Consider the following 23,023-nt stretch of genomic DNA (forward strand, 5'->3'; position numbering starts at 1 on the left):
TTGATGTTGAAGTAGTGTTGATGTTGAAGTAGTGTTGATGTTGAAGTAGTGTTGATGTTGAAGTAGTGTTGATGTTGAAGTAGTGTTGATGTTGAAGTAGTGTTGATGTCAAAATGTGAGGGAAAATTTGAATAGCCATACAGCCTTGAGACACAGTGCCGATCTTTGAGAAAATCTCAGAAGTTTGAAGACCAAAACGGTTCCTGGAAGCCACCCAATCGCCCACTTTCCAGGATGAACTCGATGACTGAGTGAGATGTAAGAACATGAAGCAGGGAATGTTGACGTAGACCGTGCAAGTTCTTGATGAGGTTTTGCTTTGGTGAAGTGATGAAATCCGGTCGAATATCAGCAGGAAGGCCTTGGAGACCTGGTCGAGACTTTGTCGAATGGGACGGATGATGGATGATGAAGAAAACCCTGGAAAACCACCCTGCCACCCTCTTTCCAGGCTTAATAGCCTCATTGGGTTTTCATCGATGTGTTGTAAGTCCTGATGATTTGGACTGTGGAATGGTGCGCTGAACACTGCTCCAGACAAGAACTGACTGAACCAGCCACTGTTTGATCTGCAGCTCAAACAGCGACTGGCAAGCCTGATTTGTCTTTCACAGTTCCCAGCATTGTTTGTTGATGTCGAGAAGGTTGATGTCGAGAAGGTTGATGTCGAGAAGGTTGATGTCGAGAAGGTTGATGTCGAGAAGGTTGATGTCGAGAAGGTTGATGTCGAGAAGATTGATGTGTTTGTTGTGTTTGAAGCCGCCCTGGCCAAGTTCTGTGCCTTTGGTGTGTACCTGACTGCAACCTTTGACTCCTAGGCGCCTTAGAAGCCATCAGTTGCCATGAAGCAACTAGAAGAATTCCGCGAAAACACTGTCTAGTGCTGGAGCTTTTGTCAGGAAAACACCTCCGCCAGACCCGTAAGTTGTAAACGGGGAAGGCTGGACGGCGTTCTCCTTGGGTACAGTGGCCTGTTGGGAGCCGCCAGCGGTCATCTTGGTCGCAGGCGATATAGGCTTTGCAGGCGGCTGCAGTCGGGGAATTTCTTGTCCCCAATGACCGTTAAACTGTGTATAATTGGCTGCGAACCACACCGGATCGGTGGGCACGCCTGGAGCCAAGTTGATGCCTTGCTGGGAGGCATCCACGCCCATGTCGAGCGTGACAGCAGGCCCTTGAACCAGGGCGAGTGCTTCTTCTTGGAGCATTTGCTGCTGCCAATGCTCCATAGGTGGGTGCACTCCGTACCCACCAAAGTCCTGCTCCTGTGCAGGAGCAAACTGCTCTTCTTGAGCGTTCTCTGGGGCTGCAGATTGCAGCCCATTGACCTGAGGTGTCCTGTTGTCCAGAACGCCGTCGTTCTGCACGAGTCCCTCTTGGTTGACCCTGACGGGTCCTGGGAGCTCGTCTGCCCAAGCAAGGGGCTTGTGAGGGCACGATCTGATGTGCCGCTTCACGTTGTCGACGCGGTTGCTGGTGTGGTCGCAACCGAACTCGTGCCATGCGCACCTATAAAGGCCGGCGTTGCCGGAGCAGGACCTTCTGTGCCTGCGGAGGTTGGACTTATCTGTGAAGACCTTCTGGCAGGCTTCACAGACTGAGCGCTCTCCGCGGTGAGCGCTCGCCAGATGGCCGTTGAGAGTGCTCTTGGCCGTGAAGGCCTTGTCACACTCTCTGCAATGGAATGGGCCGGCCATCTTGAATGCTCTGGTGGTTGTACGTGTAGAGCGGTGTGGTGGCAAGTCCAAGGTGTTGGTGCTTGAGCCTGGGGTGTTGCAGGCTCCTTCGGCAAGAGTCAGCCTCCAGTGGCATTAGAGGATAAGATTCAAATGGTACCTTTTGACGCGTGGGAGGTCGCTGTCTTCAGGACAACGGCGAGTGCAGGTTGATGAATTGGTGTTCAGTGTCGGGCTGAATGCAGCTTTCTGGTTTGATTTTCTGTGAGGATCGGACTGTGTCGTAAGAGCTGTATGGGTTCTAAGGAGAGGGAGAAGGAGAGGACAGGAAAACAGGACGACATTTGTACTCAAGGCGAAACGCGTGAAAAGGAATTCCCTCCGGTTGAACCATGATGTGTCTCTGTTTTGAAACTTAAAAGCTGCTTAGAACTTACCATTGTATTGATATATATTACGGTCCTGCAACGACGGGAGTGGGAAGCTTGGACCCGAAAGAAACAATCACACGGCAAAAGGGCAGCGCGAGCTTTGATAGACTTTGACAACGTGTGGTAGAGCAGGCCGGGAGTAAGTCAGGGGAAGAGAACATGGTTGGGTGTAACGGTAGATGCAAAAATACACCAGAACGGGAAGTCATAGTAACGCGGTAAACTTTCAACATCAAGACGAGAATCGAAATGCCTTGGTTGCCTCGCGATCATATCGACTCACAATCATTTCCCTGCTCAAGTGGCCGGAGAAGGGTCGCCTGCAGCGGGTTAGGGTTTGCTGCATTTCATGGTTGAGGAATATGGATTCATAACACGTCCAAAATCGCGAATGTACGAGGAATGCGTGGCTCATTGTAAAGATCACTCTCACAGTCCCAGCTCAGTCATCGCTCAGGTCTTTCAAACGACGAAGGTCAATGGATTCTCTCCGCTGGAGGCTGGCTCGGTGCGTGTAGGAAAGAAGGTGTCCAGATCGAAATCTGCTTTGTTATGTCGAAACACCATCAACCACAGCAACGAGCGAAGGGACCCAAAGACCGTCCAGCAATAGAGTCCGTCGTGTATGACGCTGGCGACAAACATGGCCAAGGGCCCACGATGTATTGGTGGTTTCCAAGGGTCCCTGAATGCGCAAGTTCCAGACTTGTGCCGGTGGTAGACGTCCGTGCCACCGACCTCGCCGTCGTCAAGGTGAACCAGATAAGTTTGGTTCAGACGGGACCTTGGAGACCGTGTATCATGAGGCAGGGTGAGTTTTGTGAGGGGTCTCCACGTCAACCAAGAAGTACTCTTCATGGCGCCTGTATGTGGTAATTTTCTTTCTTCATTCGCGTCGCGTTTCACGCGTCCCGTCTGTATTGGGTGGAGTCGTGTATTTTATTTTATCTTTTCCAAACCACAAAAATACAGTACAGGAGCAAGTTTCCTTGGTGCTTCGAAAGGATGTGGGTGAGAGGGTGAGAGGAGCAGGCATCTGGCAGTCGTGTCGTCGGTTGTTAGGGTGAGCAGTTGCTTGATGGAAGAGATGCAATGCACTGGTGAGGTTGGAATTAGGTGCTTCGTATTGACAGTGTGCGGTGCCGTAGTCTCGGCCTCGCGCAACAGCTATCTGACGCTGGCACGTGAAGCGTGCATACTTGTAGTTGCAGGTGGTCCCGCCCCGCGCCGAGCCCGCTTATTCCTCTGCCCATGCGCCGACGGTCAAACGAGGGAAAGTCAAACCCCCCCCGCCATGCACCGCCTCTTTTCCATCGCTTCTTAAATCCATCTCGCATCCCGCAACCTCTGGCGTCGGTGCTCTAACTTCTCCCATCCAACTCCCAGGCCGTTCCCGAAACACCCTACTTCGTCTTCTAGAACGCCGCACTTCGATCGCGGACCTTAATTCCCTTATCCGTAGCCCCGCGGCCTTCGACATGGGGAATCTGTGTTCCAAATCAGCCAACCAACCTGACAATTTTGCCACCCCTGGTCGTACGGTTGGGTCGAGTACGCAGCCTAGACAGACCTCGGCGCCCGTCCCGCAGAAGATCACAAGCAGCACCCCTGGTCGAGCTTTGGGTGGGGGCGATGGAGGCCCAGGCGTTGAAGATGCCAAAAGTGCTGCTGCCAGAGCAGCCGAGGTGAGTCTTGCTGTGCTGCATCTAGCGGATGGACTCAGGGTCGGAAGCGTGGTGGTCCTGCGGCCTCGCCTTGACGCTGCCGTGCCCCTGACGAAGACACTGCGATCTAACTGAGATGGCCAGGAGCGCGCCGCAAGAGCCAGCAAACCTGGGGGGAAACTCTCCAGCCAATTGTCGGCGCAGAAAAAGCAGACTCAGAATCAACTGCTGAACTCGGGTTCCGAGGCTGAGCGGAGGGCGCGAGACGCCGACCAGGGTGCAGAAGCTCGAAACTGGAACTAAACCGGAGTCCTTGGGTCCATCCACGCAAGTCACCGCGGTTGTTCGGGGTCGCGAAGTTCCAGAAGAACCAAAATGTTTCTGCCTGCCTCGATTCCAAGAGTTTGACCAATCTTCTAGAGAGAGCTTGGACCATTCAGTGACACCTCGAAACCTTGAATGGCTCAAGAGGCCCGCTCTCCCAGCTTCGACCACGCAACGCTCGCTACGGACCCACGCCTTGTTTTCCAAAGTACATACGGGCTGGGGATGTTTTGATTCGTGTTGATAACTTCGCGTCATAGAGATTTCCCGGGTGGCGCCAGCAGAACTGCACCCCAGGGTTGTTGCTGGCTTCTACAGGGTTTTGCAAAGCGGCGAGGATCTCTCCTTCCTGAACTGAATGATTTTGGCGCTGTGTTCTCTCTTGCATGCTCTGACGTTGGTGGTTCTACAGGACATATTGGAGTTCAAACTGCATTTTGTTGAATACAGTGATCTTTTGTCTTCTTTTACGACCACTGTCTGCTCGACTAGGATCAATGATGCCAAAGGGTAAGTGATCCGTCAGTGACCACCAGTGCACGTTCATGAAATGGCTATCATGAAATGGCTACTATGTATCTCCGACTTTAGGATGGAACATCAACCAATTTCCCTTCTCGCCATACCCCGGTCACCAAGTGAGGTCGAGTCTGTTTGCCGTCCTTTGGCAGATATCCCAGGAAGCGCCAGAAAGTGTTGGTCTTATATCCAGCTTCTTTCCAGTCATTGATGTCACTTTCCGGGGAGTCGTTGAACAGGGGTAGTTCGTCGATAAGTGCTCGGTCGTGCGAAATGCACACAAAGATATTCGGATGTGCGTCGTATTCCAACATCTTTTGCACGCTGAGCTGCGCCGTGGCGGGGTCTGCGGTGATGGTTGGTGCTATCTTGCCTGTCGCAATCGAGTGGAAGGGCTTAGTTCGCGCATGCTCCGGGTCCGGGTGTATAGAAGTAAAGACTGAACACGGGCAAGGCGGGATAAAGGGCGAGTTCACAAGGGCCTCCTCGGGGATTTCGGCTGGCATGGGTTGGTATATACTTGGACGGAAGACGCCGTTGAAGTGGCATACGTCGCCGCCCAGGAAAACCCAGGTATCGGGTGTCGTGCGCGCTAGGGCACCAATATGGCCAACGGCATGCTGGAGCGATACAATTATTTATTGTTCCTCGCAAGCCCCAGGTCTGGGGAAGACTCACCCCCGGAACATTAAGCAGGAAAAGGCTGCCATCCCCCCAAAAGTCGTAGGACTCGTAGGGTCCGATGTGATCATCGCTAAAGGAGATCTCTCGGACCTCGCGACCTCTAATAACACATTTTACCAAAGCTTCTCGTGGGTGGGTAGCTGAGGCCTACTCGAAGTCCGAGTCTAGCATCATTGCCTTGGGATTTGTAGGATAGCCCGGCATGAAGGACTCTTTAAATCCGGGACCAACAACAACCTCGGTGGAAGCGGGAAATTGAGACATATCACCCGAGTGATCCCAGTGCCAGTGGCTCGCTGCAGGTTAGCGATCGTAAACTAAACCTCCTCAACTCACACGTACCTCCAGACGACCGCATTGATCTGCCTCAAATCGATGCCCTTTTCCTCCAAAATCTCGCTGACATTTTTCTCCACCTTCAAGCCGACGGCGGCCTCGAGAAGAAGCCCATAGACGACGGGTGGGAAGTTCCAAAAGTCCTTGCGGGAACCGGCGTCAAAAAGGATCTTCTTACCGCTGTTCGGGTGCTCCAACAGGAACGCCAAGGTCGTGAGGCTAAATGTTTCAAGGCCGGGGATGACAGGTTCGAAAAAGCCGATAGATGCCAACTGCATGTCGGTTGTAGTGTTGATGGCGCGCACCTTGACGATGGCGTTGCCAGTAGGGAGTTGCCATGGGGACAGCGGCTCCGGTTGGATCTCGTTGGCCATTTTGCAAGTGTCAGAAAAGGAGCTCGAAGAGAATCTCGACCTCTTGCCGCCATGCAGATTGTGTGTTGAGAAGTAGAGATCTGGATCTCGACCGTGTCTGGGACTCATCGATGGAATCTACCAGTGCGGAGAAAGTTGATCTGGTAGAGGCGGCCGCGGGCCACGGCTCGGTAAAGGCCACATAAAACGACACGCATGGATCAGCCCCTGCAATTTGTTGGGAGAGCGGAAGGGTCTTCATGAGAAATCCATGCCCATCGTCCGAGCCACGGATCAGTATGGCCGTAGGAACTCCCGACAATTCATCTTCGAAACTACTTCAGCGAGCCTCGATCGATCCATCGGTCATGATGAGGGCTCTGTCTTCGAGGTTCAGTATCACGACCGTGACGGGCTCTCGTGCCAGAGTTGTCGCTTGACAGTGTCGTGCAGGGCAATCTCATCTTGGAGCCACCAAAACGATCGCAGTGACCCTCCTGTGTAGTGTCGTTCGCGAGGCTGAGCAAGACTCCGCGCCACATTTTCAATCCCAATTCAATTGAATGAAGTCAGCGCTTTCTCTACCTTGAATTTCCACTTATTGCCGCGGAGGGCTTTGGTCTCTTCAGAACATATTATGGACACCAATCACGCCAACGATCCCCCAGCGAAGGAGGCCTCGGGACTGGACCAGAAACCCACTCAATCCGAGCACACCATGCATATCGAGGAGACGTCGTGGGAGCTAGAAGACCACGGCGACAACTCTGCCGGAAACGCCGACTGGTCTAAGAAACAGATGGCCGCATATGCTTCATTGTGCATGCTCTGGGTTGGTAAGGATGAACCCCTGTTGCTACGTTTGTCTGAGGATCCAGTTGCTAACCCCACGCAACACATGTAGGCTCTCAAGTTCCTCTCTACTTTGTCGGTGGTTCCCTCGCATACATGGTAAAGGATCTCGGTGGAGCACAGGCACAGGCCTGGCTGCCGGTATGCTACACTCTGGTTCTTGCCGGAATTTGTCCCTTTGTAGGATATCTTCAGGATCTTCTCGGGCGGCGTTACATGACTTTAGGAGGGGCGGTCGTCATCCTGGTCGGGAGCGCCGTTGTTGGCAGTGCACATTCGTTTGGGCAAGGTATTGCTGGAATGTGTATCGCTGGAGGCGGCGCAGCTGTTGGTGAGCTTACTGCTCTTGCCGGGTAAGATGCTCACAAATGTCCGAAAGCCAACGACGGTGAGATGTGCCGGAAGCTAACGTGGGACAATAATACAGGACATCCGAACTCGTTCCTGTGAGAAAACGAGGCCTCTACATTGGCATCATCATTCTGTTCCTCCTCCCGTTTTGTCCCTATGTCATGTACTCGCAGCTTCTGAGCACCCACGCTACCTGGCGGTGGACCATGTGGATCTCCATGTGAGTGCTGAGTCTGCGGTTGATGCTTGCCCGTCGGGCTGTAGAAGCTGAAGATTGGCACAGGATCTACAATGCGATTGCTTTGGTGGGAATTACACTGTTCTACTTTCCCGAGAGGATCCATTCGACAAACGCCGGACCCGGTCTGGCCATCTTGACCCAGATTGACTATGTGGGGGGATTCTTATCAATCGTTGGAGCGGTTCTCTTGTGAGTCGTCTTGTCATACGCGTTAACCCTAACCGTAGGCTGACGGAGACAATGGTAGTCTTGTGGCCATCCAAGCGGGAGGATATACCTACCCGTGGAGCAGTGCCCGAGTACTCGCCCCTCTCATCATCGGGGTCTTGTTGGTCGGCATCTTCTTCGTCTGGGAATGTAAAGTCGCCAAACATCCGTTGATACCACGAGAACTCTTCCAGGGTCACCGTGCGGTTGCCATCAGTTTCCTGGCGGCCTTTGTCGGTGGCATGAACTTTTACTCCCTCCTCAACTTCTTCCCGTTGTCGTTTGAGACCCTCTTTGACCCTGCGCCCGTCCAAGTCGGCTTGAAGGGACTCGGTTACGGATTCAGCGTGACTCTCGGAGCCGTGTTTTTCAACATCCTGCTCACAGTTTTCAAGAACCATCACAGAGAGGTGATGATCATCGCCGCGGTCGTCATGAGTAAGTCTACTGTTTCGTTGTTTCTGTCCAGAACCCCCAAGCGTGTCCTGATGGATGAAAAGACTAATCAGTGTACCAATACCACAGCCGCCTTTGGAGGAGCGTTGGCCGCGGTCACTCCCGAAACGCCACGCCTTGCCGTGGCCCTGGGTACAATCTGCGGCTTTGGTACCGGAGGACTCCTTGTCCCCCCACAGACTATCGCCATTAGTTGCAGGTGAGTGTGATGGGATGCTGATTATGGCCAGAGAGTTATCTAACAAAGATTGCCTCTAGCCCGGACGCATTCATTGCCACCGCTACCGCCCTCTCACTTTGTGTTCGAGTAATTGGCGGCTCCATCGGATACGCCATCTACTACGCCATCTTCAGCAACAAATTGACGACCGATCTCCCAGCCAAAGTGGCGGCGTATGCCGTCGAAGCAGGGTTGCCAGTCTTTTCCGTCACCGAATTTGTCGGGACGTTTCTCACCGACCCGAGTGCTGTGGCGAGTGTCGAGGGAGTCACACCGGCGATTCTCGCCGCTGCGACCAAGGGGACTCAGTGGGCGTATGCGGATGGGCTGAGGCTGGTTTGGCTGACGAGCATTCCCTTTGGAGTGTGCGCCATCCTCGCCTGCTGCCTCTTGGGGAATACCAAGGCGTTCATGACGAATCGCATCGCGGCCCACATTCGCCACTAAATTCGCTGGCCCTCCGAAGGTGTGACGGATTCAGGTGAAGAATAATGAAGATGGACGCCACACAGATGGATAGAATCAAGAACCTGGCACTGACCTGCTACCAAGCTGCCGAGTGTCCCTGAGTTACAATGACTGAGACTCATTCGTATCGGGAGGGTAGCACAATATTGCGTTTCTAGGGAATGGGCCCCTTGAGCTCACGTTAGTTGATCCGTTCTTTGCATCCTTGTGCAGTCTTGTGCCTACGTTCACCACCGTATTGCTCAGTCGGAGAGTCGGTACATATCAACGCCATCAATGTATGTATTAGGCACAACCTGCGTCTCCTGGACAGTCATGAATTGTCTCTGTGAAGGACATAGGACAATACAAAGTGTTCTCTAGCCTGCTAATTCTCTCCGTCGTCAGGAACGCGATCGCTTCATGGGCTTGTTAACTTTGCTCGCCCTGTTGCGGCCATGATCGGAGTTCCCTCTCTGGCCTGGCCCCATGCAGGTCGTTTCGTTAACACTCGTGGCCACTTGGCCCCGAGTTCAATCTTATTTAGGAGACCATTATTGACATATCACTATGACTTATAAACCGTTAGATAGCCCGCCTCTTGACAAGTCCAACGATACTAAGCTGGACTCGCCTCAATATTGCCATTCACCATCGTCGATTTAGCCTCCGCCGCGTAAGTAAGAATCTTATCCAAGCGGATTCTGCCACCATTACAATAGACAAGAGAGACAACAACGAAAGAATCAGAGCACCAGAAAGCGAGAGGTATACACTACTGCCCAAACTACACCACCCGCTGGTCCCTCCTGCGGATCTCTCTCCTCTCAGGTGCGAACGTGTCCTCGAGGAGTGCTCCCAACACCTCTCAGCTCCCAATGCTTCTCTTCCTATTTACTCGGGCGACCTTTCAGCCAGGCTCCCCTACAACCTACCTCGATATTTTTCTCTGAGCAACTCTGCCCTTCCCCCATTGATACAGATCTTGCCCGTCTCTACGACCGATGTCTGAAACAAGATGGCATCGCCCTCTCTCCACATCTCTGTCCGAAGAGTCTGGCCCGGATACACGGTAGAGGCAAATCTCGCTCGGATATTCCTGATGGGTCCAAATTCTTGGTATATATGTTTGCCCGACATGCCGAAGAAGCACAGCCCGTGGAGGATGGGTCTCGAGAAGCCGACCGACCGGGCTTTGGCGAGATCGACATGCATTGCGTTACGATCCCCGTTAAGCCGGTACAAGGCAGCGTGCTCCTCGGTGGTGCGTTCAGAGCGGACGACGTCGACCTTCCGGCTTGGTGCGAGCGCTGTCGATGCCCGATGGCGAGATTTGGTACTCTTCTGGCCTCCAAACCCTCCAGCTTCTCTCACGAATGCCGCCACCTCGTTGTAGAAGATGTCCTCTCCCGTCTCTGCGTCGCGTGTCGTGTAGCCTGTCACGATGATGGCCGCCTTGTTCTTGTCTAATACCTCTAGCAGGCGAGGGTACGTGACCAATTTCGCCGCAGTCGGGATGGGGAACTTGCGGACTTCCAGATAATGCTCGCCATGGAGCAGATTGGCAAGATTCCATTTCGGCAAGAGCTCGTCATAATTGAAAGGAAGCTTGGTGTTGAAGAACGGAACTACACCAAAAGTCGGCAGGACCTGGAAATTTCGCTCTCGCTCGTGTATCAGCGGGAGCTCTCTCCACGTCGCTCCCAGAGTCAGATCTGCAAGCAAGAGTCAGATCAGGCCACATGAACCGCGTGTTGGTCAACTTACTGTACAGAATTACCTCTCTGTCTCCGTATTCGTACGTTGTCCCCGAAATCGTGCGTCTTTTTGCGTCCTTGATTCGAGCCAGTACCGCACTCTGGGAAAGCAATCCCACTGTCTCTTGTAGCGCACCCGGCATTTCCTCCGAATAGATCAGGTTGGTAAAATCGGCGACCTGCTTCAAGAACTTGGATGCGCTGCCCGAGGCCAGCTCTTCCTCGCGTGGCACCTGAGCCCCGCTACTCTTCTGCTGCCTTGTTCGTCCATGCCAGCCGACACCGAGCTCGAAGAACGCACTCGTTGACGAGAATCTCAGGGCATCCGAGGATATCAGTGCCACAAAGGGAGCGCATTGCTCGGGGTGGAAATTATCCCAATCACCCGAGACAGATCCCACCAGACCTGGTGTACTTCCAAAGGGGCACATGGCATTGACCGCGATGTTGTGCTTGGCACCCTCGCGAGCCAGCGCCTCTGAGAAGCCCAGGACAGCGCATTTCTCAAGGGAGTTAGGTTGGTGGACTTCGACAAATGGTGAGGTTCAACATACCGCGGTGGAATAGTTGGATTGCCCAAAGTTACCATACATACCACTCGTGCTGGAGACGTTGAGAATCCTCCCATAGCATTGCTTGACCATGTATGGCCATGCCGCTTTGGTCACTCGGAACATGCCTTTAAGGTGCACGGCAATGATGGCGTCCCAGAGATCATCAGTCATGTTGGCAATCGACTTGTCACGCACGAAGCCGGCGTTGTTGACAACAATATCCAGGCGACCATACTTGGCGATTGCTACTTCCACAATCCTCTCTCCTTCCTCGACCGAGCCGGGCACGGCATGGGCGTCGCCTCCCACTTGTCGGATGGCCTCTGCCACCTCCTCGGAGCCCTTGAGATCGTTGACGATGACCTGGGCGCCCAGGCTAGCAAACAGTTTCGCATACGCTCGGCCGAGACTGCAGAGATCAGATGAATGAACCCGTCAAGTTGGCGCAAGGCAGACTCACCCGTTGCCAGCCCCAGTGACCAGCGCAGTTTTACCATCGAGCCTCACGCTATTATCTGTCGGACTTGGGGCCAAGGCAATGGCCTTGCGATAGTTGGACGCATGATCCGAAGTGTTATTGGGATATGTCCCTTGCGAGAAGTCGTTGACGTCGTTCCATTTACTGAGAATGGCACCCGCCGTCAGGCCAGCATCGGGATTGAGAAAGGCTCCGGACGCTCGTTGCCATCTAACCTTTCTCAGACGACCACCCTCTATTTCGTAGAGATGGCCGGTCTCTGTAGTGTTGGACCGGTGAACCAAGGCTGCGACCACCTGCGCCACGACTTCGACCTCGGATGCTGGCACGCCTGGAGCCGAGCCCGCGTATCCTGCTGGAGCGAGCACCGATGCGAGAATGTCGTACTTTGCTCCTTCTTTGGCGAGGGTCTGGATAAAGCCCAGCTGGCCATACTTTGCCGCTGCCACATTTGTCAACCCTCCTGGCCAATACAAGGGACAAATACTGACCCGCATAAGAAGGTGAACATGTATATTCCTTTTCCACAACAGTCGACGTGCAAAGAATCCTTCCATGCTTTTGTATCTTCAAGTAGTTCCAAGCAGCGTTCACAATCTGAAGCGAAGGTCAGGGCAAACTCCGAACGCGTCATATCGGGGTTCAAGAGACCTTGTAGGCGCCTCGAAAGGTCGGATCGAGCATCGCATCCCATTCATCTCGCCCTGTTGCCGCCCAGTCGCCGTCCAGGTAGTCGCCATTGTTGTAGACGATGGCGTCGATGCGGCCGAATGCCTGGATTGCAGCAGCAACGACACCCTTCCCGTCATGCACGGGATTCGAGACTGCGACCGCTTTGCCACCCGCCGACGTGATCGCTACTGCCAGCTCGTCGACGAAACCCTAGGCGAGGTGACCGTATCAGCCTGTGCATCATCTCGAATGAGTTGAACCCTGCTTACCGCGTCTTTGCTGTCGTGGATGACGACGTTGGCACCATGGCTTCCCAGGTATCTAGCATAATGCTTGCCCAGGCCATGGCTGGTCCCGGTAATTACAACGGTCTGGCCATCGAAGCGGAGCGACATGTTTGGCGGCACACTGTACACCTCGACTCGTCCTCGAGACAGAACGATGTTGGTTTTGAGACCTTTTCACAGCCTTTTTTGGTTTAATCGGCTCCGCGGTTGGATCCATTGTGTTGCGGCACGAGATCCTTACCGGGCCCTGTTTCTTGCCGACTACTCGATCCCATGCTAGTCCGAACTCTCTAGGATGGTGAGCCGTGGAACACGGCTATTTTGGAAAACCCCATTGGTGGACACAGCTACGAGCTGTATGGAGAAAATGTGGAGTCAGAGCTCGCGGAGCCATGTCTAACCACCACCACCACCACCACCCACCATGTTAGATTCTAGAAAGTAAGACAACCCTTGATCTATCGGCATATCGTCCCTGCTTACCTAGTCGAGACCACCGTTCTAGCAGGCCTTCCATGTTCTATCTACAACTTCGCCTTCGGTCTCGCATCCGAGGCATTCGCATCTCCGCTCTTCTGAGAGGCTGCAAACTCCCGCAATTGCCGACGAAGGATCTTGCCAGACTGCGTCCGGGTTAGTGGAGCCTGGTAAGAAGGAGGGCTGGGTGTACCGGGTTTTTGGGGATGCTGTCTATGAATTCGGCGCCGTAGAGCCACTTGACACGCGCCGTTCTTTCTTTCATGAAAGCCAGGATGTCGTCTGTCGAGAGCCGGTTGCCTGGTTTCCGCACGACGTATGCGTAAGGCTTTTCATCCTCGCCCCTGCTGCGGTCAGTTCTGTGGATGGTTGCGGACGAAGACTGAACCAACACTTTGAGGCCGATTACAGCGCCATCTTGAATGTCGGGGTGCTCCAAGAGCAATGCCTCCAGCTCGGCCGGGGCGACTTGGTTGCCCTTGACCTTGATCAATTCCTAGACAGCGGTTAGAGACGTCGTTGGCGCCACAAATTAATCTACCTTCTTCCTGTCCACGATCCAGTATTTGCCCTCCTTGTCTTGTGAGGCAATATCTCCCGTCTTCAGCCAGCCATCAGCAGTGATCATCTCCCGTGTGGCTTCCGGCTTGTTCCAATATCCCTTCATGGCCTGTGGGGCGCGCACCCAGAGCTCGCCTCGTTGCCCGAATGGGACTTCGTGGATTTCGTCGTCGGCCATGAGTTTGACTTCGCAGTTGGGCACGGGCTCACCGACCGCCTGGGTGGTCGAGATATCGCGTTCATCCCAATGTAGGACCGTCGTCGGGGTTCTGGAAACATGTCAGCAAGCGAACACCCGTCCACGAAAGCCACACGTACTCGGTCATTCCCCAGGCCTGTTTCACATTCACCTGTCCATTCGACCATAGCCTCTCGAACTCTACACAAGTCTCTCGCGACATGGGCGCGGCGCCGGCCTGAACTTTGAGGACGCTAGAGAGATCATATTTCCGTGACTCGGGGCTCTTGGCCATGGCAAGGACCATGGGCGGCACCAGGGTCAACTCGGTGATGCGGTGATCTTGGATGGCTTTCAGCATTGCGGGCAGGCTGTACTTCTTTAGAATGTAGACGGGTATATGTCGGTACAGCGCCAGCCCCGAATAGAAGAGCAGACCGAGAGAATGATACATCGGCAGCGGACAGAACATGCGTTGATTCCGAGAGTTGTTTTCGTCCGCCTTGAAGCGGGGATCCAGGTTGAACATGTAGTCGAGCTGCCGGATGTTGGCCGTCAAGCTGTAGTGACTGAGCTCGACACCCTTGGGAACGCCCGTGGTGCCCGACGAGTAGAGGATGGCGACCGTCCTCTGAACAAACTCTGGTGACTTGCCATCGTCCCACCGAAATGCGGCGCCCGCCTCAGGGGTTGCGATCAAGTGTTTCCAGTGACGGACGGCGCTCTTGCCTTGGGCGCGACCCGGATCCACAAGAGGCATGTCGTCGAAGATGAACATGTCTGTCGTCTTGAAATTGACCATCTTGGCAGCGTCCAGAGCCGTGGGAAGGCTGCCTTCGGCGACCAGGAGGAACTTGGTGCCGCTGTCCTGGAGTTGGTATGCCAATTCACGCGCCACAAATGCCGGGTTGGCTGTGGTGACGATGCCACCGGCCATAATCACGCCCATGAACACCACGGGGTAGAAGACGTTGTTGCCCGAATACACCAGGACGCGATCCTTCGGTCGCAATCCCGCCTGTATCAGGCCGGCCGCGACTCTTCTCGCCCATAATGCAAACTCGGCGCGAGTGACTCGCAAGGCCTCCGGCTGCTCGGCGTCCAAATAGCACGGTTGGTCGGACAGCTGTGCGTCGGGAGATCCCAACACCAAAGACGGGAACGACACGATGGGAATGTCGACCGACCACTGTGATTTCTGGGGCATGTTGACGACTGTTCAGAAGGTTTGAACCGATGAAGGACAATGAGGCTGGAGATACAGCTCAGAACGATCGAGCTCGAGGAAGCCTCTGCCCGCCACGTTGGCGCACCTCATGATGGACTATATTTGTTTTCGGCTTGGAGATCTGGAGCATTCGCTCATTCAGGTCAGCCGTGGCACCGGAATTGGCTAACGGGTCGAGAGGGCAGAATCTGGTCGTGCGGCCGCCAGCGGCGCTCACTCGACACCGATTTGTGGCCGACCTCCAGCGAGGGCCCCCAGGACGTGACCCAAACTCTGGAGAAGAGCCCGCCATCGCGTTACCGCATGTGACTGATGCAGCGTGAGATAGCTGGAGCCGAGTAAGTCTATCATCGTGACCGTCTTTGGCCTCCTTTGGGGTGTCACGCCTGGGCATAGCTGCCCTAGCCACCCCCCTCCCCACCCCCCCAAGCCATTCCCTCCCAGCCCAATGAGTCCGTCATCCTACAAAATATATACAAGTCTGCGGGCATCATCGGGGGGTCTCGCCACTCCCTCCTGGGCTCCCTGCAGCGCCAGCCGAATACCCCAAAATCTCCAGGGCCCCCCCCTCCCCCCTCCCCCGGGGTTTGCGAAATCTTTCAACCTCGTGGCCTCCCCGTGCCCGTCATTATCGACGTATCTGCCTTTCATCGTCACCCATCGAACATCTGAAGTCGACACCATGGCCGAGCCGGCCACAACACAGCCGCCGGCTGCGGTCTTGCCCGTTATTCTTCCCTCGGCACCAAAAGGCTGGAAGCGGCGAGCGAGCGCGGCATGTTCATACTGCCAGTGGCGCAAGATCCGCTGCAACGTAGAAGCGGGAATCCCGTGCAACAATTGCAAGCTGGAGAACGTCGTGTGCCGCATCACGAAGAGACGGATGACAAAGTAGGTCTTTTTTCGAATTCCTGTCTGGGCCAGGATCACGAAGGACTGACATGTGTTGACGCTCTAAAGACAGGACAGAGCGGCCCAGCTCCGACAACAACAACAGCAGCAGCAGCAGCAGCAGCAGCCGCCGCCGCCTGCAGCGAGGGCCATGTCGGCCAGCACCAACCCCAATGTCATTGAACCCAATGCTCAGATGCGGACACCGCTTCCACAAATCGTTCCATTTCAGAGTGCGTCGGTTCGCTCGGTCGAGCGCCAGTCCATCGAGCGCCCGATACCCTTAGCCGACCTGGAAAGCTCCCCCGTCCTGGGCATCAGCTCGGAAACTTCTCATCAAGGTAGGGGTGTCTCTGGCCCGGAAATGTGACGCTGGCTCTGACGCGCTCCCAGGAAACTCCAAGGACCCGGCCTTTCCCAGGTCCCCCAGTCTACGGTCCGCTCACTCCTCCAGCACGACCATTGAGCAGATCCAGCGACGGTTGGTGAACAAACCAACCCTGCCAGGCTATTTCGCGCCCGTCCCCGACCACCTGGCGAACGCAGATCTGGAGTACCTGCAGAAAAAGGGCTCCTTCGACATCCCCAGCGACGGCTTCCGTGATGCCGTGCTTTGTAGCTACGCCGAGTTCGTCCATATTTACATGCCCGTCCTGAGCATCGATGACTTCCTGATGGATGTGGCCGGTCTAAGAGGCTTCAATGGCAGTGTCAGCCTGCTGCTCTTTCAAGCGGTCATGTTTCTTGGCTGCGCGCATGTTGACATCAAGCTGCTGCGCATGATGGGCTTTCTGACTCGCAAGGCGGCGAGGCGGGCCCTTTATCAAAGAACCAAGGTGACTATCCCGCGGGTACTTTGTTGGAAAGTCCGCCCTAACGGTTGCAGGCACTGTACTATCTCGGATACGAGCAGAACAGGATCCAGGTCATTCAAGCTCTGCTCCTTCTCTCCACCTGGTATGATATCCCTGACGATCAGGAAGACGGCTATCACTGGCTTCAGATCGCTGTCGGCCTGGCGCATAGGGAAGGCCTTAGCAAGGATCCGACCCCCCTGGACATGTCCGAGTCCGAAAAGCACGTCCGGAAATGTCTGTGGTGGTGCCTTCTCAATCGCGACCCCCTCCTCGCGGTCGGGGCGAAGCGGCCCATCTCCATTCGACCACACGACTGGAATGTCCCCGAGCCTGCACTCGATGACTGGAAAGTCCAGGACACGGCCGGCCTCAAAGCTTTTACACTCGACTGGAGTCGGCGGAAGTGGGACATGCTCCGCACGGTCTTCGTCAGTCAATGCAAGCTTCATCGCCACTTGAGCAAGATCATGGCGGACCAGTACGTGATGGCAGAACATCACTCCCACCGCCACCGCACGTCCGTGGATCCTACGAGCACCCGAGTCCAGCTCATGCCCGTCACGACCGACGAGGCATGGGTGTCGATGCGAGAATCCGAAAGCAATCTGCGCACTTGGCGAGAAAATCTCCCGCCGGATCTCGAATCCACTCAAGTACCCGTAAAACCTTTGGATGAGAACTTGGAGGCCTTTGCGGTGATGCGGGCGATGCTTCATCTGCTGTACCACCTGTCCATCATCTCGATGTATCGCCCGTGGCTTCGCCACCCCCATCTGACCCGGGGCTGCTCCCCTGCATCGACCGAGGAAGGCTTTCAAGACATGATCCGAACATCGATCCGGACCTCAGCACACTCCATCACGGAGCTCGTCGTCGAGCTTCACAATGCCGATCTAGCCCGCCACCTCCCCCAGTCCGTGTTGAGCTGCATGATCGCGTCGATCGTCATCCACATCTCTGACCTGTGCTCCAAGGACGAGTCGCTCCAGGAACCGGCTCTGCGTGACTTTGAGCAGACTTCGCACATCATCAACGAGCTGCGCGAAAACTACTACTCGGCCGACTTTCTAGGCGATTTTGTGGACCTGGTCGCCTCGACCAAGAGACTCTGCCATCGCGCACCCGTACGTAGCGAGCCGCTGCGCAGCCGAACATTTGTAACCTTCAACTTGGAGGACCAGTCGACGGCGTTCCAGAAGTTTCTAGGTGAAGAGGAGGACCCTAAAGCCGAGCCTGCCACAGAAACAGCTGTGCCAGCTCCCAACGCGCCTTTTCCCAATCCAACCGAGCTGCCACCGGGCGTCTCGCCCTTGGCGTTCCATGAAGGCTTCTGGGGCCTGATGGAGGAGCCGACCGATGCGGCTCAAAGCTGGCAATATCTCCAGAACTTTCACGCAGAATCGGCCGGGTTGCTGGGCGAGATCTCGGAGGAGCACCAGTTCAACTTCTTCAACCCAATACCGGGAGTCGACATTGAAACCTAAATCTTGTGACACGTGTTCCATGATAATGTCTACGTACTGCCATACTGTTATTCTGTGACTGACAGCTGTCACTATGCCAATGCCAGATGATCTGCCCCCTTCCAGCCTCTCAAAATCGCGCCTCCACCTTCGATTGGGTGTCCCCCAGAGCCCAATGGCTGCTGTTGGACCTCGATCGAACCAACTCTGCCTGTGCCTTGGTGAAACCCCGAGCTTCGACAGCCGGATTATAGCCTAGGCCCGTAATCTTCGCCACCTCTGCATTCTCGACCCGGCGGTTTAACTTTCCGTCAGCTCTCTTGTAGACCGTCACGACCCCGGCGCCTCCCATCCCAAGATTATGAGCCAGTGCCACGGAAATGCTCTCAACTAGGCGGTTATTAGCCCAGCCGCGCAGCTGCCAGACGAGCTCGGCGCACTGAGCTAAGCCGGTGGCGCCGAGGGGGTGGCCTTTGGAGATGAGACCGCCCGAAGGGTTGATGACGACCTGGCCCCCGTAGGTGTTCTTGCCTTGTCGAACGAATTCGTGAGCTTTGCCCGGCTCGCTGAGACCGAGGGCGTCAATCCAGATCATCTCGGCGACCGAGAAGCAGTCATGCAACTCGACTAGTTTGATCTGCTCGATCCGGGTGTTGGCCTCCTGGAGAGCCGTCTGGGCGCACCGGGCAGAGAGGCGGTGTCCAATCAGGTTCAGTGCGCTGCCATCGAAGGTGTTCGCCGGGTCGGTCAGCATCGATTGCCCTGCGATCAGGATGGCTTGGGACTTTAACTCGGGCCGAGCGTCGAGGAAGGCCTGGGAAACCAACACCGCCGCGGCGCCACCGTCACTCGTGGGACAGCACTGCAGCTTTGTCAGGACTCCGTCGACACGAGGCGACTGCAGGATCTGGTCGCGGGTATAGACGTCACGGAACTGCGAGTAGGGGTTTCGCTGCGAATGTTCGTGGTTGATGCGAGCGATTTCCGCAAAGTCGTCTGGTTCAGCACCATATCTGCAAAACGTCAGCCCCGAAACCTATCAAGATCTTGAAACGTCCGTACTTGTTCATATACTCCTCGGCCGCCGTCGCGTATAGCTGGGCGGCCATGGGTGCTTTGGTCGCCGCTCGGAGTTTGTGCTTCATGTCGATCGTCTTCTCAATCGGATCCGTGCGATCTTGCCAGTGGCTAGACAGACTTCCCGGCATCATCTTCTCAAATCCCACCACGAGCACACAGTCTGCACCGCCATATGCAATGGTGTTTCGGGCTAGCACCAGCCCGGTCGAGGCCGTCGCGCAATTATTATTGGTATTGTGGATCGGGATGGCCGTCATGCCGAACTGGTAGAAGACACGTTGGCCGCTGGTGCTGTCGCCATAGCAGTAGCAGGCCACACCCTGGTCGACGTCGTCATAGGTAATGTGTGCGTCGAGCATGGCCTTGATGCCGGCCTCGTAGCCGAGCTCATTGTAATCGATTTTGCCGCGGGGCTTGACGAACTTGGTCATGCCGACGCCCAGCACGTAGACGGGGGACTTCTGTTGGGGTGGCATTGTTGATGGCGAGTCGACGTCTGTTAGATGCTACGTGATTACAGCGAAATTGCAGAAAGGTATGTGGAATTGGGCGTCTACGTCTGCACACTGCTCGATACTTCAGCACCTCTTCATGTTGTTGTGCTTACTCGGCACGATCGTCCTCGGACGGCGGCCACGGATGGCAACGCAGCAGCCAAAAGGACCATTACATATTCTGTTATCCACCCCAGCCTGTGACCCGGAGCCACCGCAGAAGCTAAAGATGAAGCGCGTCGGGAATGGCGAATCACGTCTCTTGCCGTTAACCGCCAGCCGAGCCAGATATCACCTCGTTTCACTGTGTGACGGAGACGAAGCTGGGCTCCTCTGGTACCACAACGTTGCCTGGTCCATCACATCTTGTGTCTCTTCTGCCCCGACTGCATCCGGTCAACTTCTCGGTCGAACACGCCCAAGGTCAGTCGCCGCCACACTGCAAATACCTCGGACACATTTTGCATGTCCCTGGCCTTGCGGCTGGGTCTGTTGATGAGCGCTTTGATGCAGAGCACGCTCTCGAGGTTGAGATGATGCCCAAACTGGTCGTTCAGCTCCTTCATGACGGCCGGTAAAAACATCTCGCCGTCTGCCGGGATGATCTTGTTGACGAAGCCACACCGAACCAGCTCGGCCGACGAGATCTTCCGCCCAACGAGCAGTGCCTCGTTGGCTAGGCTTATGCCGAGTTTCTGGACGAGCGTGTACGAGGTGCCGACCTCGGCCACCAGGCCCAACGAGGCGAACGGTGTGAGCAGGTACGTGAGGGGCGTCGCGTAGGCGAAATCAGCAAAGGCTGCGACAGCTGCGCCGCCTCCCACGGCCGGCCCGTTCAAGGCGGCCACGATGATCTTCGAGTGCGTAGAGAAAGCGTCGGTGAGGAAGATGTTCCTGGCCACGTATGTCTGTAGCCAGTGTCGCCCCGTGTCCGGGTCGGTCTGGGGTTCTCGACTTGCGAGATTGGCACCACTGTTTGCGGGACGGATTAGATCAAATAGATTCGCGGTTAGTATCGACAGAAAGCTAAGCCAAGATGAACTCACGCAGAGAAGAAGCGGCCTACTCCTGTCAGTACCGTGACCAGGACTTGGTCTAGGCCATCGATTTCGGTCATGATGCCCGCCAGCCGGGCAAACTGTGGCGTGGTCAAGGCATTTAGGCGTTTCGGGTTGTTAAGGGTGACGATCGCGAATTTGCCTTGGACGGAATACGAGACAACAGCAGTATCATCCTCGGACATGATGGCTAGCATGGGTCAATCGCTGCTGTAAATGCAAGTGTCGCATGCACAGCTCCAGCGATCACTGCCAGACTTTATGCTGTTCCTGCTCCGCGGGCCGCGGGGGAGTTGAGCCTCCCACCAAGGGCCGCCACCACGTCAGTGATGTATGCGCAGGCGTCCAGAACGATGTGCGTCTTCTTTGATCCATACATAGGTCCTTTTTTTATTTTATTTTTAGAACGGAGTCTAGAATCCTTTGGACACTCTCTGAGGCCGAGTCTCGTGCTTCGTGGCACGAAATCTGATCGATCATGGTAGCACCCACTCGCTCAGACACCCTCAGCGACAGCTGGAGGGATGGTATCTTCAGTAAGTCCGCTCATGGTTCGCTGCTAATCGGCCGTGGCTGACGACGTGACCGACTCGCACAGACGGCAAAGTCGTCTTCTGCACCGGCGGAGCAGGCGACATTTGCAGTGGCCAGGTGAGGGCCATGGTCTTCTTGGGGGCGGACGCTTGCATCATCGGTCGCAACGTCCAAAAGACGGAGAGCATGGCCAAGAATCTGGCGGCGTCCCGGCCAGGTGCTCAAGTGCTCGGTTACGGGGGTGTCGATGTTCGAGACTACAACAGTCTCCAGAGCGCAGTGGATCGCTGTGTGGCCGCCTTAGGAGGCATCGACTTCGTCATGTAAGAAAACCCCGATCTCGACCTCCCCGCCACGACTATGTCTCATCCTGTTTGATGCAGTGCCGGCGCGGCGGGAACCTTTCTGTCGCCCATTACTTCGCTCTCCCCCGCGGCGTTCAAGGCCGTGGTGGACATTGATCTCGTCGGCTCGTATAACACCCTGAAGGCCACACTGCCTGCTCTGGAGAAATCGGCATCGAAACATACCCACGACGGAGGCAGAAGTGAGTGTCCCCCGAGCACACCTTTCGACCGATCCCCGGAACTGACTAACATTGCCCCAACAGCCCCAGCCTCTGGCACCGGTGGCAGGATCATCTTCATCAGCGCGACTCTTCACTACCGAGGCACGGCGCTGATAACGCATGGCAGCGCCGCAAAGGCCGGCGTCGACACTCTGTCCTCTTGCACCGCCATCGAATTCGGGCCGCGGGGCATCACGTCCAATATCATCGCACCAGGGCCGATCGCTGCAACCGAGGGCACAATGCGGCTGATGCGGTTGAAACGGGGCGAGAATCCCATGAAAGGCATTCCCGCCGGCCGATGGGGGACGGTCAAGGACGTGGCCGACGCGACCATCTACCTGTTTGCTGACACAGGCAGCTATATGAATGGAACCATCATCGTTGGTAAGTCTCACCAGGCCCCGGTCCTTGTCGAGACTTTGTGACTGACCCTTCCCCAGTCGATGGAGGTCACTGGAGAACCCATGGGGCAAACGACAATGCCGACTTTCCCTACCCGAATTTCCTGTTATCGAGGAACATCACCGGCGTCGGAGATGCCAAATTGTGACTTTTCCGGGCGTTGTTGATCTCGGGTAGCTTTCCTCTTGAAAGGGGCATGTCTCAGTGGCGGCCGTTGTGGAGCTACGGATGTAGTATTGTACGTTGGCGTTGATTCTCGGATTTGCCACAGGCTCAGAATTCCTTCCACTTTCGCATGACTATTGCGCGGTCGAACATCGACAATGTGAACGTCGGCTGGGTTGGTGGTTATCGGCGATGTCACGCTGTGGTTGTTACGACGTCGCTTCGACATAGAACAGGTCAGACAAGCCGTTGGCGGGCGCACACAATGTTGCTCTACCGCAGGACAAACGATCCTAGTCCATTCGGCGGTTCGCTGGGCATGATCGACTGAGGAACGATTGTCAGCTATCTTAGTTCACACAATAAAGCATCTTCTTCTCAGTTCATTCACGACAAGATCCACCAGTCTAATGCACCTTTTCAGGTTCTATGTTGGCTGTGATCTATTCATTCATCGCCAGAGAACATCACTTTTCCAGCTCACACTCGCCCATGTGCTCCAGATATACACAACAGTCAGAATCATTCTTGCATCATAATTCGAAGATCAGCATA

General features: G+C 55.3%; 8 protein-coding genes across 8 annotated transcripts; 4 read left to right on the forward strand and 4 right to left on the reverse strand.

Annotated features, from left to right (window-relative positions):
• Window positions 1–3,437: 3,437 nt before the first annotated feature.
• On the forward strand, window positions 3,438–4,817 carry PV07_03320 (uncharacterized protein). Its single transcript, XM_016390034.1, has 2 exons — window positions 3,438–3,792; window positions 3,916–4,817. Exons 1-2 carry the CDS (start codon window positions 3,586–3,588, stop codon window positions 4,072–4,074), a joined length of 366 nt encoding a protein of 121 aa, XP_016251936.1. The 5' UTR covers window positions 3,438–3,585; the 3' UTR covers window positions 4,075–4,817.
• Window positions 4,683–6,008, reverse strand: PV07_03321 (uncharacterized protein; the record flags this gene model as incomplete). The annotated part of the gene is made up of 4 exons (XM_016390035.1): window positions 4,683–5,234; window positions 5,293–5,398; window positions 5,450–5,590; window positions 5,641–6,008. The coding sequence occupies 4 exons, from the start codon at window positions 6,006–6,008 to the stop codon at window positions 4,683–4,685; spliced, it is 1,167 nt and encodes a 388-aa protein (XP_016251937.1).
• Window positions 6,009–6,624: 616 nt separating this feature from the next.
• On the forward strand, window positions 6,625–8,761 carry PV07_03322 (uncharacterized protein; the record flags this gene model as incomplete). Its single annotated transcript, XM_016390036.1, has 7 exons — window positions 6,625–6,823; window positions 6,892–7,192; window positions 7,267–7,410; window positions 7,474–7,620; window positions 7,679–8,076; window positions 8,164–8,293; window positions 8,353–8,761. The coding sequence occupies 7 exons, from the start codon at window positions 6,625–6,627 to the stop codon at window positions 8,759–8,761; spliced, it is 1,728 nt and encodes a 575-aa protein (XP_016251938.1).
• A 4,272-nt stretch (window positions 8,762–13,033) lies between these two features.
• PV07_03323 (uncharacterized protein) lies at window positions 13,034–14,932 on the reverse strand (the record flags this gene model as incomplete). The annotated part of the gene is made up of 5 exons (XM_016390037.1): window positions 13,034–13,132; window positions 13,180–13,330; window positions 13,379–13,482; window positions 13,528–13,816; window positions 13,866–14,932. The coding sequence occupies 5 exons, from the start codon at window positions 14,930–14,932 to the stop codon at window positions 13,034–13,036; spliced, it is 1,710 nt and encodes a 569-aa protein (XP_016251939.1).
• A 703-nt stretch (window positions 14,933–15,635) lies between these two features.
• Window positions 15,636–18,185, forward strand: PV07_03324 (uncharacterized protein; the record flags this gene model as incomplete). Its single annotated transcript, XM_016390038.1, has 4 exons — window positions 15,636–15,844; window positions 15,914–16,185; window positions 16,238–16,680; window positions 16,731–18,185. The coding sequence occupies 4 exons, from the start codon at window positions 15,636–15,638 to the stop codon at window positions 18,183–18,185; spliced, it is 2,379 nt and encodes a 792-aa protein (XP_016251940.1).
• A 109-nt stretch (window positions 18,186–18,294) lies between these two features.
• PV07_03325 (uncharacterized protein) lies at window positions 18,295–19,720 on the reverse strand (the record flags this gene model as incomplete). Its single annotated transcript, XM_016390039.1, has 2 exons — window positions 18,295–19,177; window positions 19,227–19,720. The coding sequence occupies 2 exons, from the start codon at window positions 19,718–19,720 to the stop codon at window positions 18,295–18,297; spliced, it is 1,377 nt and encodes a 458-aa protein (XP_016251941.1).
• Window positions 19,721–20,005: 285 nt separating this feature from the next.
• On the reverse strand, window positions 20,006–20,981 carry PV07_03326 (uncharacterized protein; the record flags this gene model as incomplete). The annotated part of the gene is made up of 2 exons (XM_016390040.1): window positions 20,006–20,710; window positions 20,785–20,981. 2 exons carry the CDS (start codon window positions 20,979–20,981, stop codon window positions 20,098–20,100), a joined length of 810 nt encoding a protein of 269 aa, XP_016251942.1. The 3' UTR covers window positions 20,006–20,097.
• A 293-nt stretch (window positions 20,982–21,274) lies between these two features.
• Window positions 21,275–22,572, forward strand: PV07_03327 (uncharacterized protein; the record flags this gene model as incomplete). The annotated part of the gene is made up of 5 exons (XM_016390041.1): window positions 21,275–21,332; window positions 21,395–21,653; window positions 21,714–21,877; window positions 21,941–22,285; window positions 22,342–22,572. The coding sequence occupies 5 exons, from the start codon at window positions 21,275–21,277 to the stop codon at window positions 22,449–22,451; spliced, it is 936 nt and encodes a 311-aa protein (XP_016251943.1). The 3' UTR covers window positions 22,452–22,572.
• Window positions 22,573–23,023: the final 451 nt, after the last annotated feature.

This window comes from Cladophialophora immunda (assembly GCF_000835495.1).
Source record: "Cladophialophora immunda strain CBS 83496 unplaced genomic scaffold supercont1.2, whole genome shotgun sequence".
In the NCBI taxonomy this organism is placed as follows: Eukaryota; Fungi; Ascomycota; class Eurotiomycetes; order Chaetothyriales; family Herpotrichiellaceae; genus Cladophialophora; species Cladophialophora immunda.